The sequence below is a fragment of the Sinocyclocheilus grahami genome, unplaced genomic scaffold (genome assembly GCF_001515645.1).
Source record: "Sinocyclocheilus grahami isolate Dianchi unplaced genomic scaffold, SAMN03320097.WGS_v1.1 scaffold1209.1, whole genome shotgun sequence".
Lineage (NCBI taxonomy): Eukaryota > Metazoa > Chordata > Actinopteri > Cypriniformes > Cyprinidae > Sinocyclocheilus > Sinocyclocheilus grahami.
The window spans coordinates 289814-305360 of record NW_015506388.1 but is presented as its reverse complement, the minus strand read 5'-3'; the positions used below and the strand labels follow the sequence as shown (position 1 = coordinate 305360).

At 36.0% G+C, this 15547-nt stretch overlaps 1 protein-coding gene across 1 annotated transcript in view; it reads left to right on the top strand.

The window, feature by feature from the left end:
* Window positions 1–1964, top strand: part of LOC107568042 (contactin-3-like) — an 81011-nt gene extending 79047 nt beyond the window's left edge. The window contains exon 21 of the mRNA XM_016253879.1: window positions 1328–1964. Coding sequence (XP_016109365.1) covers window positions 1328–1428 — 101 coding nt within the window. The 3' untranslated portion in view covers window positions 1429–1964. The remainder of the gene's footprint in view (window positions 1–1327) is intronic.
* Window positions 1965–15547: the final 13583 nt, after the last annotated feature.

The window sequence follows — 15547 nt, the reverse complement described above, 5'->3', positions numbered from 1 at the left end:
AAAATATATATTGTGTGTTGGAGTGTTCCAGACGCTACACTGCTTTAGTATTAATTAGTTAGTCATTTAAACTAGGAAAGTCTGCTCAGTGAGCATCTGCTGGACCTCAGTGAAAATGCAACTGTTATTTACACTAATTTTGATCAAATAAATGCAGATAATTGTTGAGCATAAGATACTTCTTACATTAAAGGATTTTACAGACCCCAAGCTTTTGAACAGTTGTGTGCATTCATGTTTCAGTTCCATTCAGTTCCCTTTAGTTTCTGGGTTAAAGGAATAGTTCACCCAAAAATGAAAATTTGCTGAAAATGTACTCAAATTCATTTACATCTTGGATGTCCTGAGGGTGTTTCTTCATTGCAACAGATTTGGAGAAATGAAGCATTACATCACTTGTTCACCAATGGATCCTCTGCAGTGAATGGGTGCCGTCAGAATGAGAGTCCGAACAGCTGATAAAAACATCACAATACTCCACAAGTAATCCACGACCAACTGTTTTGGACAGTTTTCACTTTGTAAACAGTGTTTGATATGTGCATATTTCACTCCTGATTCAAACTACTCAAACTTTTCATTGGAGAAAGCAAGATTATGGATAAAGTAGCTGGAAACAACGGTCTGAAATTAAAAACTGATTATTGATGGATTTGTTTATTTACAAACAAATGAATTGATGTACTGGAGTGGTGTGGATTACTTGTGGATTATTGTGATGTTTTCATCAGCTGTTTGGACTCTCATTCTGACCGCACCCATTCACTGCAGAGCATCCATTGGTAAGCAAGAGATTTAATGCTAAATTTCAAGATTTAAAATTTCGGATGAAGAAACAAACTCATCTACATCTTGGATGGTTTGATGGTGAGTAAATGTTCAGCAATTTTTCATTTTTAGATTTTTAAAAATATACTTTGTTGTCATAACGCTCATTTAAATCTCAGTATAACAGCAGGGAAAATGTTATATGTTTTGTATATGTTATATATATATGTGTGTGTGTGTATATGTATATATGTTTTGTTGATTGTTAATGTTGGAAATTATTAGCTGTGCCAATAGCAAGGTTTTCTAACCTGCTTTACTTTTAATTAGTCATTTCAACTGGAAAAACTGCTCAGTGAGCGTCTACTGGAAGTCAATGCAAATCCGCGCAGAGCACAAGAAGGTCCAGATGTAGAGCTAAACACTGATAAAGCTATAACTTCATCCTTCAATTCCCAAAGAAGCCTTTTCTCTATTGCTCTTTTATTACTCTTTCTATATTCATCAATTACACATTAATAAGCTTCAGTGCCTTTAAGTCCTGTTTTCCATGTTCCAGGTATGAGTGTACGAGGGTCCAGAGCCTGGCGACCCAACTCCATCCCCGTCTCCTTGCTTTCTATCATCGTGTTATCGACACTGCGACTGGCTTTGTGTTAACGGTCTGAAGGATCGAACGTCCTCTGACCGGTTTGATTGCCCACACACTTCCTCATTATGGAATCATTGGAAAGGTGCACCGAAACACTTTTGAAGAGAGATTATCGATCTATCTCTCCATAGTTATCTGAGGCAATGCCCTGCGAGCCGTTCAAGGAGCGTAACGGGGAAAAGTCAGCGTCACGATGGTCGGATTTTGTGTGCATGTGTTATGAACTGTGTATCATTGTGTCCTTGCAAGTGATTCAAGACCCTAACAAGGTTTCAACCGAAGGTTTTTGAAGCATACCCGTGTACGAGGAGGGATGAGTCATGTTACTGCACTAAGATTCCATCTTCTCATTGATCCCTCAGAACAAATGCCTTACTTCCATGTACATGCCAAAGTAGTTAACATCCTTTTACTTCTTACTAAGCTACTGTTTGTTAAACTTGTGATCGTTTTGTAATGATCCCATCATTAATTGAAGGATAAGTTCACCCAAAAATTCATTTACACACCCTCATGTTGTTGTCATGTGACTTTCATTTTTCTGTGGGACACAAAGGAGCAATTTTAAAGAATGTTACCATGCAATTACAATGAATGGAGTCAGATGCCTTTTAAAGTAGTAGTTCACTCAAAAAAAAAAATTACTGAAAATGTACTTACCCTCAGGTCATCCAAGAGTTAGTTTTTTAATCAAAACAGATCTGGAGAAATCTAGCATTACGTCACTTGCTCACCAGTGGATCCTCTGCAGTGAATGGCTGCCGTCAGAATGAGAGTCCAAACAGCTGATAAAAACATCACAATAATCCACAAGTAATCAACACCTCTCCAGTCAATCCTGTAAAGAGAAAAACCACTTGTTTGTAAGAAACAGATCGATCGTTAAGGCATTTTTACTTTCCCACGATGGTGTAAGGATGGTTTTCCTACGGTGGTTCAGGCTGTAGGATTGCCGAATGACTAAAGAAACGTTATCAGCACGATGGTATAAAACTGTACATTTCTAGTCTATTACCACCCACTGCCACTTATACCAACGACGGAAATAAGCGCAGTTAGAATAGCTACATATGTGGGAGAGCGTTGCTATTGTGTGACTATTGTATTGCAATAGGTAACACTTTAAGATGAACCTTGAATCAAGACTAGTTAGCACATAATTAATAATTGAAATGGTTTAATAACAATATTTTGTTATGGTTACACTTGAATTGGTTACAAAATAGATGAAGGATGGTAAAGCATAGTTAATTGTACCCAACATGTAAAATATTACCTGAGAGAAAGAGATAGAGAGAGGAAGAAAAAGAGGGAGAGAGGGCAGAGACCCAAGAAGAGAGCCAGCCAAGGAAAGAGACAGAGCAACAGTTACAGTCCTCTTTTATCCCTTCCTTGACCATGTGACTAAAAACCAAATGTGAGACATTCAAACTGACCAATCAGCAGATTATAACTTCACCCACTGGGCAAAAGGTGTGACAATTAGCAGACCCCCGGTGTATACACATGTTGGCCTACAGGCATTGATCACTATCAGCACCTCTGTGCCTTCAGGAATTCCAAATGGCCCTTTTGTTACTGAAGATAGGTTTGGGACAGGAAAGCAGAAATCTTTAATAATTTTTGACCTTACAATGGCTTCTGGACAAAATACGAGTCCATAATCTATAAAACGGTATCCTACAGTGAAAAAGTCCATCCCCTGTTGTTTTCTCACATCAAACTCCACCAGCATATTTGTTTAGAACTGATTTAGACTTTGACTCTGATTTAGATTTTGCTTTTAAATGCTTGACCTGTGCATATTTCTCTCCTGATTAAGACTAGAAAACATTTTCACTGGAGAAAGCAATATAACCGGAAGCAACAAAGTTAAAAACATCTTACAGATGGATTTGTTTATTACAAACACATCTTTTCTCTTCACAAGATGTTAATTGAGGGACAGGAGTCATGTGGATTACTTATGGATTATTATGATGTTTTTATCAGCTGTTCGGACTCTCATTCCGACGGCACCCATTCACTGCAGAGGATCCATTGGTGAGCAAGTGATGGAATGCTACATTTCTCTAAATCGCTTAATTGTATTAAATGTGCACTTGTAGTGTATTTACTTGTAGTGTAGTGCACTTAAAAGTGTATTTTTTTTAAAGTACTTGCAGATAATATATTAATGAAAAAGGCCACTTTAGTGTATTTGAAGTGCGTTCACTTTTTAATGACTGTTTCTTAAGACTTCGCAGTCTGTAATAATGTCAAATTATAAAGTACATTTTGAACCATTGTTTTAATAATATTATGTCATGCTTTTAAGAAGTTCACTTATCTTGATATGTTGACATATATTAAAGCACATGTAAAGTACTTGATTATAATTTTAAGTGTAGTGTGTTGAGATTACATTTAAAATTAATAGACTTATAGTAAATTGCAGCATTTCAAATGTGTAATTACAAATATATTTCAAACCATGACAAACAAGTTTCAATAGACCTGACATTAAAAGCATTTTTTTAGTTTACCATAAATACTTGTCAGTACGTTCAGCAGTACACTTCAACCATATTTCATAAGACAATACAAGTGATGATGAAATTCTTATTAAAGTATATTATTTCCATGGCAAGTAGCCTTTTTAAAAGCATACTTAAGTGTACTTCTTTTACACAAGGGATAACTCAAGTATTATACTTTTTTGTCTTGTCATTTTTATATTTTTTTTATATTTTGAGATTTCAGTTTTGGAAAACGAGTGAAAATGAGTACTGATACTTATTTTTAGCCTCCTGTATGTGATATCAGGTTTTTTAATAGCGTTGCCATTTTCAGGTACAGCAAAGTGAGACTGATAGGGCAGGTTTAATGTATTAATAATCTGTTAAGCACTACAGCATAAACTCAGAATACATTCTTGACCTGATTTAAGTTGTTTTTTTATATATAACAACAAATTAGATGTCAGCTTGTGCTATTTTTTTGCCCCTCGGTTTATCTGCACACTGTTATATCTTATAGCGAGCATATTCAGTCTGCTGCCGGTGTTTCTTCACACAGCAGAGTACGCAAACAGCCATTGCTTTTAGTACAGATAGTACAGATATCAGCTCATCCGTAGTTATTATTCATTTTAAAAGGGCGGCAGCGCTGCATACTGCACATATCTGCTGCATCTTAAAACAGAAATGCTGAATGGTTGCTAAAAGCCACTTGAGGTTTTTTGTTGTTTGGTTGGTTGGTTGGTTGTTTTTCTGGCCATATACATTGTGACTTGTTCTTCTGTGACTGTGAAAAGTTCTGGTTATTTATGTATTCGAAGCTTGTTTAGCAGACCTCAGATAAATAGTTTGTGTTTTATTTGTCACTTTCTCGCTGTGCTGGACTGCGGCGCAGATTCTAGGCCACTCACCAGATGCTCCTCAGGGCCTTTATCAGCTGAAACAGATGTGTTTAGGAAAGTTCGGGGGGGAAAAACTGCTTACCCAGTAGCGCTCAAATCAGTCCTGGTAATTAAAGGAATAGTTAACCCAAAATAAAAAATTGCTGTTTGTACTCACCCTCAGGCCATCCAAGACGTAGATGAGTTTGTTTATTCATCAGAACAGATTCAGAGAAAAGAGCATTCCATCACTTGTTCATCAATTGATCCTCTACAGTGAATGGGTGCCGTCAGAATGAGAGTCCAAAAAGATGATGAAAACATCACAATAATCCACAATTAATCCACATTACTCCAGTCCATCAGTTAATATCTTGTGAAGAGAAAAGCTGCGTGTAAGAAACAAATCCATCATTAAGGCATTTTAACTTAAACAAGTGGTTTTTCATTTTACAAGAGGTATTGATTACCTGTGGATTATTGTGATGTTTTTATCAGCTGTTTGGACTCTCATTCTGACGGCACCCATTCACTGCAGAGGATCCATTGGTGAGCAAGTGATGCAATGCTATATGTGATGAAGAAACAAGCTTGTCTACTTCATGGGTGACCTGAGGGTGAGTACATTTTCAGCAAATATTCATTTTGGGGACTATTCCTTTATTTAATATGCTTGTGTATCGCAATACTAAAACACATATGGCATGCTGCTGAAAGATATAAACACATGAATGATGACAATTTGACAGCCATGAACTTGAAAGCACATGATTTGACTGATCCTTACCGTGATGTAGAAGCCATTAAACCGCGCTAATAAATTACAGTGCGCCCTCCAAGGGCTTTTGACCAAATCTGCAAGGGAATAACGATTATTAGGAGAGCCGAAGACAAGACGTGAGATGAACAGCATGGCGAGCTGTATCAGGACTGTCCAGACAGGAGCAGCTTTACTTTTAGTTCTTTTGTTTCTCCTCACGAAAGGGACGTGGCCACCTTTCTGTGTCATTGTAGGATGACCGCACTCAAAGGGCCATTTGTATGACTCTCACTTACGCACATTTGAGGAGACTCCTGGGTGTTGTTTAAGGCCGCCCGCACACTGAATCGTAAGGTCAAATAGGAAGCAGTCTGAAGTGAGAGTAAATGAAAATGCTCTCTGAGTGAGAAAAGTCGCATTGTCCCTACAGACTTGCCGTACGATATAGATGTCATATCAAACTGTTGAAGCTCTTGGATGTTTTTGTGTCCGGGATGAAGGCTGCTGCATGATTTTGATTTAACCTTTGATAATGGCTGCTGACATTTAGGTGCCTGTTGGGACTTGTGTATTTTGTTCTGGATTGTCAGCCCAATTTGTGAATATTATTCATATTTTCTCTGGAGTTGCTTCAGAGTACTTCATCTGAGATCCTTAAGTGCTTATTATAAATGTGAAAAACAAACAAAAAAAATCATTAGTTTATGTGATTTGCTTCTGAAAATGTAAAAAAAAAAAAAAAAAAAAAGTGTTTTGTATTTTGTAAGTATTGTTTTGTTGTTTCAGTTTTATGACATCAAACTTGTAATGGCTTTTTTGTTAAAGGTCAAGTGTTGTCCTTTTAAAAGTAAAGTAATTTGATTATGCTGTCACAGATTGAGTTGTGGAAAGATTATGCAGTGGAATGCAAGATTTTGTTCCTCTTTGGTTGAAATGACGACACGATCAAGATTAACTTGTGTTTTCGTGTGTTAGATTCAAATAGAGCCACCTTCCATATGAATATGTGTAACAATACTTGACCTAGTGTTTTGATATTTCTGTATTAATACATTGTTTATTGAAAACATCTCTGTGAGATGACATACTCGTGATGAATACTGTTTTCATATTGAAAAGAACTGGACTGTGTATAGTAAAGCAGTGCATGTTGATTGTTTAATGTGTGTACATTTTCTAAAGCAAATTTAATAAAACCACTTATTGGAGATTTACCTCCATAATGTCATAGTGCCGAGTCCTTTTGTTCTGATATATACTGTATATACAACTGACATATGACTAGCAATCATCTCAACCATTTGGTAGAGCATATTTTCAAGTGAAGTTATCTTGTTGAAATGCCATCAACCTGACTAAGGCATCTCTATCATTCCAGAGCTGTATGCTAAGCACAAAAAAAAATAGTTTTTTAGTTAGTCACTATTTTGACCAGCATAATTTCAGGATGTAAGCAGCACTGAAATCAAGAATCATTTTTGATTTTTTTTTTAAAGGCAAGCATCTTTTTTAATGTAGTATTCCAATCAACTGCATAATTAAAAAAAAAATAGTTTGGTATATGGGTAAATGTATTTGCAACACATTCATAATGCGTTTGTAATGTATAATTTTTTTTATACATGTACTTTGTTTACATATCATTGCAGCCTTATATAGGGTACCACTACAAGTATGATTGCTCTACATAAAGCTTTACCAAGTTTGCCCAGTGCCTAATGTGATCATACTGCCTTCTGTAACATCAAAATCAAACTATTACCTTAGTCCAAAAGCCCCACATAAAAGCCACAGAAAAACGATAGCATCCTTAGCTCATCTATAGTGTCCCATTTGCATGGTTTCACACTAATTACATTGCAAATGTCAAAATAGTGCATATGCTTTCAACAATTAGTCCTTTTTGTAAGGGAAATCGTTTGGCACAAGCTATTTAACTGTATTTAATATTGAAAAACCTGTCACAAATGCTGAATTATGATAACTCAGGCCTTGCACCACAGCTGCCTTTCTGCAAATTTGTCCTTTGTCCTATTGTTACACTATTAAACCAGTTAGAAATAATGCATGGGCTGTTTAGGCCTTTTACGTGACTAATAGATTTCAGTGGAACTGCACTATTCATCTTAGCAGTTCACCGACAGCCTCTAACCCAGGGGTGTCACACTCATTTTAGATCAATAGCCTGACTGGATTAAACCCTTTTTTTTTAACTTTTGTGCCCATGCTATACTCTGTCTCAGTGGATGCTTGTAAACAATTAGGAAATTAGCTTAATAACATTTTTTCTTGTACATGTCTGTGTGGTCATGATTACATATTTGGTCAAATGAGCCAGGCTGCCATGGGAGAGTTATGTTGTGCACTGATCCAGTTTCAGATGAACAGCATGTTATAACGCCGCTGCTCTGACCTGAGTTAAAGGGGTCATATGATGTTGCTAAAAAGAACATTATTTTGTGTATTTGGTGTGATGAAATGTGTTTATATTCTGTGATCTATAGTCACACATAGTCATGTAGGCTTATAACTTTCAAGAGATAATTATTTGCAATTATTTACAATTTGGCCTAATTATGGCCCAAACATACTCAAATTACAAAGTAAGAATTTAAAAGGAAGACCGTTTAATGTCCGTTATTATGGAGGAGGGCTGGATTGTGCTTGCATGTAGCTGGATATGGCCACTGTGAGCGGATTGTGCAGTATTATTACTGAAATTTATTGAGCATTGCGATCAGCCCTGCTCGCCCCTCTGTACTGTTCTTGAGAAGACTCTATGTGATGTGCAGAAGGATTTACTGCAGTCCATTCCAAATTACTTTTTATGTATCTTGGGGTGAACTGTATTTTTTTAAGTGTTTTTTTTTTTTCTTTTCTGTGCCTTTGCTTTGGCAGTGATTCATGCCGTGCCTTGCAAACTGGTAGCCCTTGGAATTGCTCTCCTGGCTATGTCCTGGCTCCCTCTGTGATGAATGCTGTATGCTCTGTGCTCTGTCTATGATAAACTGTCCATAGTGCCCTCATAAATTGCTGTGTGGTCGAGTCCGAAACAGCTGTCACGGGGAAAACAAACAAACAAACTCCACCGTCAACCACAGTGAAATGCTTGACGTGTCAGCCAAAAACATGCCTCCCATTTCAGCCAGTCTGTCTGCTTTTAATTTGCCTTACTCTGAAATGAACACATTTATGAGCACTGGGAAATACTGAATGCTGCGGACATATTTTTATGCTAAATATTATTACAAAATACATTTTTTAAAAATGACCTCATTATATATGCATGTGCGTTTCCATTTCCATTCAATTCATTCATAGGAAAGGCCTATATGAGGAAAAAGCCTTGAGGGTTTATTGAAGAGTCTCTCTTAATTTAACAAAGACAGCGGCCTCTAGAACCGCATGGCATTTAAGTAAATCTTTTGGATCAATATCTCTAGCGAGTATTTTACAACCTCTTGGCTCAGGTAGAGGGGATTTAAAGGAAGAAAGCCAGCGGTGTGCAGAACCTTATTAGATCAAATTTGTCAATTAAAAGTGTCTCTCGAGTCTTGATCTAAACGACCCGTGGCTTTACTACAGCCGTCGCCATGCATATTTTCCTTATGCTGTCCGCTTCACTTGGTAACTTCAACATTATCTCTTTTATATGTGAAACACACAGAGTTTTCATGTGTCTGCTGTGTAGCGTAACACTGTGTGTTTAAGTTTGTGTGCTAGTGTTCATAAGTGCTCATGCGTAATGACCTGAGCAGAAGGAGGAAAAGACAGACAGAGATAGATAGATAGATAGATAGATAGATAGATAGAGAGAGAGAGAGAGAGAGAGAGAGAGAGAGAGAGAGAGAGAGAGAGAGAGAGAGAGAGAGAGAGAGAGAGAGAGAGAGAGAGAGAGAGAGAGAGAGAGAGAGAGAGAGAGAGAGAGAGAGAGAGAGAGAGAGAGAGAGAGAGAGAGAGAGATAGATAGATAGAGAGAGAGAGAGAGACAGAGAGAGAGAGAGAGAGATAGAGAGATAGAGAGATAGATAACAGCAATCCCAGTTAGAGTTAGAAAATAACAATCTATTGAAGAACATACAGTTTTTAAACTTCGGGAACCAAATTAATTGTGGTTCATTAATTTAATATATCAATACTTCCAGTTTATATTAATAGAAAGCACATTAGCACATTTTGTCATAAAATTACAGACAAAATACTGAAAATATCTAAAAATAGCCTGTTCAGTGTGTTATTTGGGTCAATGACAAACACGAATGTCCACAATTATAAAGAAGAAAAATTCTGATTTTCCAAAAACAGAAATGTCTAAAATGTCATGCGGTGTCACGATCAAGTAAAATTTGAATTTTCCTTTCACTAAAACGCGTGTGCATATCTTAATATATTTTATATACGTTTTTAAATGTGTTTTTCAGTCAAATATGTTTAAGAAGATCAAAAATTATTAATTCATAAATATCATTATGTTTTTGGGGAGTCACAACGCAACATTTTAAAACCTGAACTGATTTTGTCTTGTCATGCGAAGGTCAAATTATCACATATTTTAATATTCTATCAATATTCACGCACCATTATAAGGGGCTTCTATGATATAATTTTGTGTTTTATGTTTGTTTCTCTAAATAATGGTTAATTCTGCAATTTCAACATCATCATTATAGAAGTGATGTATTTATTGTATATATTTTATGTGTCATTGTACTTCAGTTAAATTTTTTATGTATTTTTGAAGGAATTCATAGAGCCAGACAATTATGAAAGTTCACAAATGCTTTTTTCACTGATGATTAATACACAGAAAGACCAGGAACATGTATTAAATCTGTTTTGATTTCACGTTGACTTTAAAGCTGACTAAGATAGCAAAGCAGCCCTGGAGTATATTTGGACAAGAATCCAGCCAGACTCATGGGACACTTTGTCATTCCTGAAGAAACAGGACAAAAATACAGTCCCATCCCTCAGGAGAATGTAGTACTAGAATAAAGACATCCCATGAGAGCAGTATTAGACACGCAGGATCTGCCAGAAAATAAATTACTGGTAAGAAAAAGGTTACTTTATTGTTATATTATCACATTATACATGTGTTGTGTGGGTTTCCCAAATGTGTGTTAGCACCAGATCCTCAAAAGTAATCTGCCTTTGGGGATTTTAAATATCATTGCCATGACAACACATCCACATAAGCACAATCCCAGAAAGTTTGGAACAAAAGCTACTAGTTCCTCAAATTATGCTCTCTTGCATTCAAATGTGAAAGTTTGGCTGTTCAGTGTGTGGGATGATGGGGGGGGAGTCTAAAAAACACTGCTTTTGACAAGAAAGTCCAGGAAAATATCAGATAGAGATATTCCAGGACAATACAAGAGCCAATTTACTGTCCACTGCCTCACAGTACAGCACGGTATTATATTGACAAGAATTCCATGGTCACATAGAGATGAAACTATATTTCTTCTTCCCTCAAAGTCCATCAAATTGGTTTGTATCTGAAGTACCTTTAGAGATGGTGTTTTGCTATTACTGAATTGTACTAATTCAAAGTACATGGGGTACAAGCACGAGTGTCTATATCAGTTCATTTCCCTATAGTTTTTAGTCAAAGCATGAATGATTAGTACAAAGATGAGAAGAAACATTGTCTTGAGACAGCCAACAAGGCTCAGGTCATTAAAAAGGAAGATCCTTAGTCTTCGTCAAAGAGCGGTTCCTCTGTGCTTCATCCACTGCCCTTCTAAATGAGTGCTTTCTGTGTTTTTCACTCTCCACACCACTATTTGAGGAGCATTAAACTCTAATTCCAGTGGAGCAAAAGGAAGAAAAGCATCAGCTTGCTGACTCTGAGCTGGAGGAGGTCTTTGTGCTGTTTGGTTGAGGTGTTCAGTTGGTGGGGACTTTTAGCAAGCAAGAGGCTCCATAATTTAATTTGCCTGAGCTGTGATTCTTTGATATTGGCGTGTTGTCTAACATCCATGTCCCCAGCCGCTCTGAAAGAGGATGCTGCTTATTGCTTTTTGGAGCAGAATTCAATAAAGTGAGATTTGGATCTGAGGGTACAGTGACACCGAAAACCTTGCAGGTCATGGACTAATGAATGTATCTCCTCTCATCTTGAGGGTTGTAAGTGCCTTAGCACCCTGCTAAAACTTGTTATCTGCCTGCACAGTCAGTGCTCATGGTTCAGACCTCCATCGCCTGACTCAACTGCTTACCTTTCAGTACATCTAGACATAATGGTGAGGTTTGAGAACTAACTCGGCACTGTAAAGAGACTGCTGTAAATTTTACAGTAACTTACTGCTTCCAAAATGTTTACAGTATTATTACTGTATTGTCGTTTACAGTACATTAATGTCTTTACTGTATTTTCATTTACAGTATTATTACTGTCGAGTTTATCTTCATTCAGTTTAAAAAAAAATTCCCTGTAAAAAACAATCCAATTACGGTACAACACTATAATCCATGGTTTTTTTTACCACCCCAACCCCATAAACATCACAATAACTCATGAGCATTAGTTCTGATAATATTATTTTGAATTGTTTAAGTACAAATGACAAATCTTGACCTCAAGGATGAACTAACTGAAAAAGGGCATCACCACAATCCACTGGGGACTTTGTATCATGGCAAAACATAATAACTCATGAGCATTAGTTCTGATAATATTATTTTGAATTGTTTTTTTAAGTACAAATGACAAATCTTGACCTCAAGGATGAACTAACTGAAAAAGGGCATCACCACAATCCACTGGGGACTTTGTATCATGGCAAAACATACATATACTGAAAAGCAAAACAGGCCTTACAAAATAAATAAATAAATAAAATAATACAGTAAAAATTAGTTTGTGTTAAATTTCAGTAATTTTGCCAGTCAAAGTTGACAAGCTCTCTGATGAGAAACACCAGGAAGGGATTCGGGCTGATGCTTTTTCTTCGCACCCTCTTTCCAGAATTCTATCTGATCTGTGACTTTCAATGCATTTGGTGCCACAAAGGTGGATTGTCTGAATGAACCTGCAAGCACAAAAAAAAACTTGTTTTTCAAACTGGTGTTTACAGATTTTGCCCCAACTGTCAAACTTGGTGCTGTATGCACTTTGATGATAATAAAAACATTGTATACTACATCTGAACACACCTACAAATAAGGTACATAATTAGTTGATAATCCATCACATTCAAATCATTAAAGCTCCATTTTTTTACAATGCATTCTCAATCAGTAGAGCAAAGTGCTAGAATGCTGAAATAATGGGTTTGATTCCCAGGAAATGGGAAACTCAATAAAATGTGTACTTTGAATGCAATGAAAGTTGCTTTGGATAAAAGCATCTGAAAAATGCATGAATGCATGAATCTAAATGTAATGTAAAATCAAATGTATTTTGGGTTACCTAATTCTGCATTTCTGTAAAATGGACAGCTGGCTGTATGATGATTCTGCCCTTCATTGTCAGCATCCATGTTTTTGCTTGGAGAAATCTCCTGTAACAGACACAACAGCCTTTTAGTGTTATTATAGTTCATGAGCAGAAAAATAAACCTACCATACAATAATATAATTTATATGTTTTAATAAAATATAATTATTAAGCCAGCCAGTTAGTTTGGACACGATGTTAATTTGCTGTTAACAAGTGAAAACATCTTAAAATATCTCAGTTTTGCATAAAATAGAAATAATATACTAACTTTTTTGTTGAGTTAACAGTATATAATCTCTCTTTTGTACTTTTACCGCTACTTGCACCAAACAGTTAAAAACACACTTCAAAAGAAATCTCCCTTGCCAATGGCCAGTTTTTCAAAAATTGGTTACAGTGTGATTTTAGCCAAAACAATGAAATTTGTAAGTTGTAGATACTTTCTTCTATTCTAGTTAAGCTGCTTTCATCAGTCAACATTCGGCAACCAATAGCATTGTGCTAGTTTTGCATGGGCAAGCATCATTTGCTATAAAATATATATATATTTTTTGTATAAGTATTCTATCAGCTGGGATGTGCTGGTCTCATCTGTATCTGTTCAAAATGGAAAAGAAATTGAGTGCTGAACACAAAAACTGTTTTAATATCAAATACAGGTGTCACAGATGGTTGCAATATTTGTTTCATGATAACAACAAAGCCAAATACACATATCATGAATGCATGAATCTAAATGTAATGTAAAATCAAATGTATTTTGGGTTACCTAATTCTGCATTTCTGTAAAATGGACAGCTGGCTGTATGATGATTCTGCCCTTCATTGTCAGCATCCATGTTTTTGCTTGGAGAAATCTCCTGTAACAGACACAACAGCCTTTTAGTGTTATTATAGTTCATGAGCAGAAAAATAAACCTACCATACAATAATATAATTTATATGTTTTAATAAAATATAATTATTAAGCCAGCCAGTTAGTTTGGACACGATGTTAATTTGCTGTTAACAAGTGCAAACATCTTAAAATATCTCAGTTTTGCATAAAATAGAAATAATATACTAACTTTTTTGTTGAGTTAACAGTATATAATCTCTCTTTTGTACTTTTACCGCCACTTGCACCAAACAGTTAAAAACACACTTCAAAAGAAATCTCCCTTGCCAATGGCCAGTTTTTCAAAAATTGGTTACAGTGTGATTTTAGCCAAAACAATGAAATTTGTAAGTTGTAGATACTTTCTTCTATTCTAGTTAAGCTGCTTTCATCAGTCAACATTCGGCAACCAATAGCATTGTGCTAGTTTTGCATGGGCAAGCATCATTTGCTATAAAATATATATATATTTTTTGTATAAGTATTCTATCAGCTGGGATGTGCTGGTCTCATCTGTATCTGTTCAAAATGGAAAAGAAATTGAGTGCTGAACACAAAAACTGTTTTAATATCAAATACAGGTGTCACAGATGGTTGCAATATTTGTTTCATGATAACAACAAAGCCAAATACACATATCTGAATTAAAGAAAAGATGGAGAAATGATGCACTGTTTTGTATCTTTTCTTCTGGAGCATAACCAAGCATTTAATAGCAGCCATTTCCATTAAATGTATACACAAGAGGTGTTTTAGATTAATTGCCTCTAATTTTGTGAGGGTGTAAAACATTTTACATATCACACACTTTATGAAACCAGCAAAACTGTGACCAAAAATTCACACCAGAGCAAATGTGATGAATGGCGCCATAGCTATTGATGATGCCTAAGGCATAAATAAATAAAATATGTTTTAAGTCTGTAGTTTTATCTGCAATATCTAATTATTTGTGTTAAAGGTATTTGTGAGCATTTTAAATATGACAATTGAAATATGCAATTGTTACACATAATTTTCTGGAATTATGATCATAGAATTTTTATGTGACTGCATCCATTATCAAATAATTTATTATCACAGTGAATGTGTTGAGATGAGGTCCAAAAGTTTGACAGCACTAGTGACTAGTGCTTTTAGCAGTTTTCTAATCTAATACGCTGTAGGATATCAGACCGAATCAGACAATCTAAGATTTGGTCAAAACATGGTTGAAGCATGAGGAGCCAAAATTCCACAAGAGGCCCAAGACACAGGATGTCATAAATCAGATCCTGGCCCCAAGCCTGAACCAACTAGCAGCTTTGAGTAGCTCACAGCATTTAAACAAAACACTTATTGACAATTCCAAGGAGATTGTCAATTTTGGGGCAAGTAATTAAGATTAATGGTCAAAAGAGATGCACGGCATGACCATCACATGGTAACCAGTGATAGCGACCACGGGCTCTTTGGATTTACTTCCCCCACCTCTGAGACAGAGAACAGACTGAAATTCCTTATGAGAGACCTCTTAACCTCTGGTCTTCATACATTCACAGAACATGTCCTCATCCACAGAATGCTACAGAAACTACCTTTCCATGTAAATATGCATCTAAATGACACTAAAAGGACTTGTTGTGAGCAACTAATCATTTCTATGCATAACTCCATATCATGTA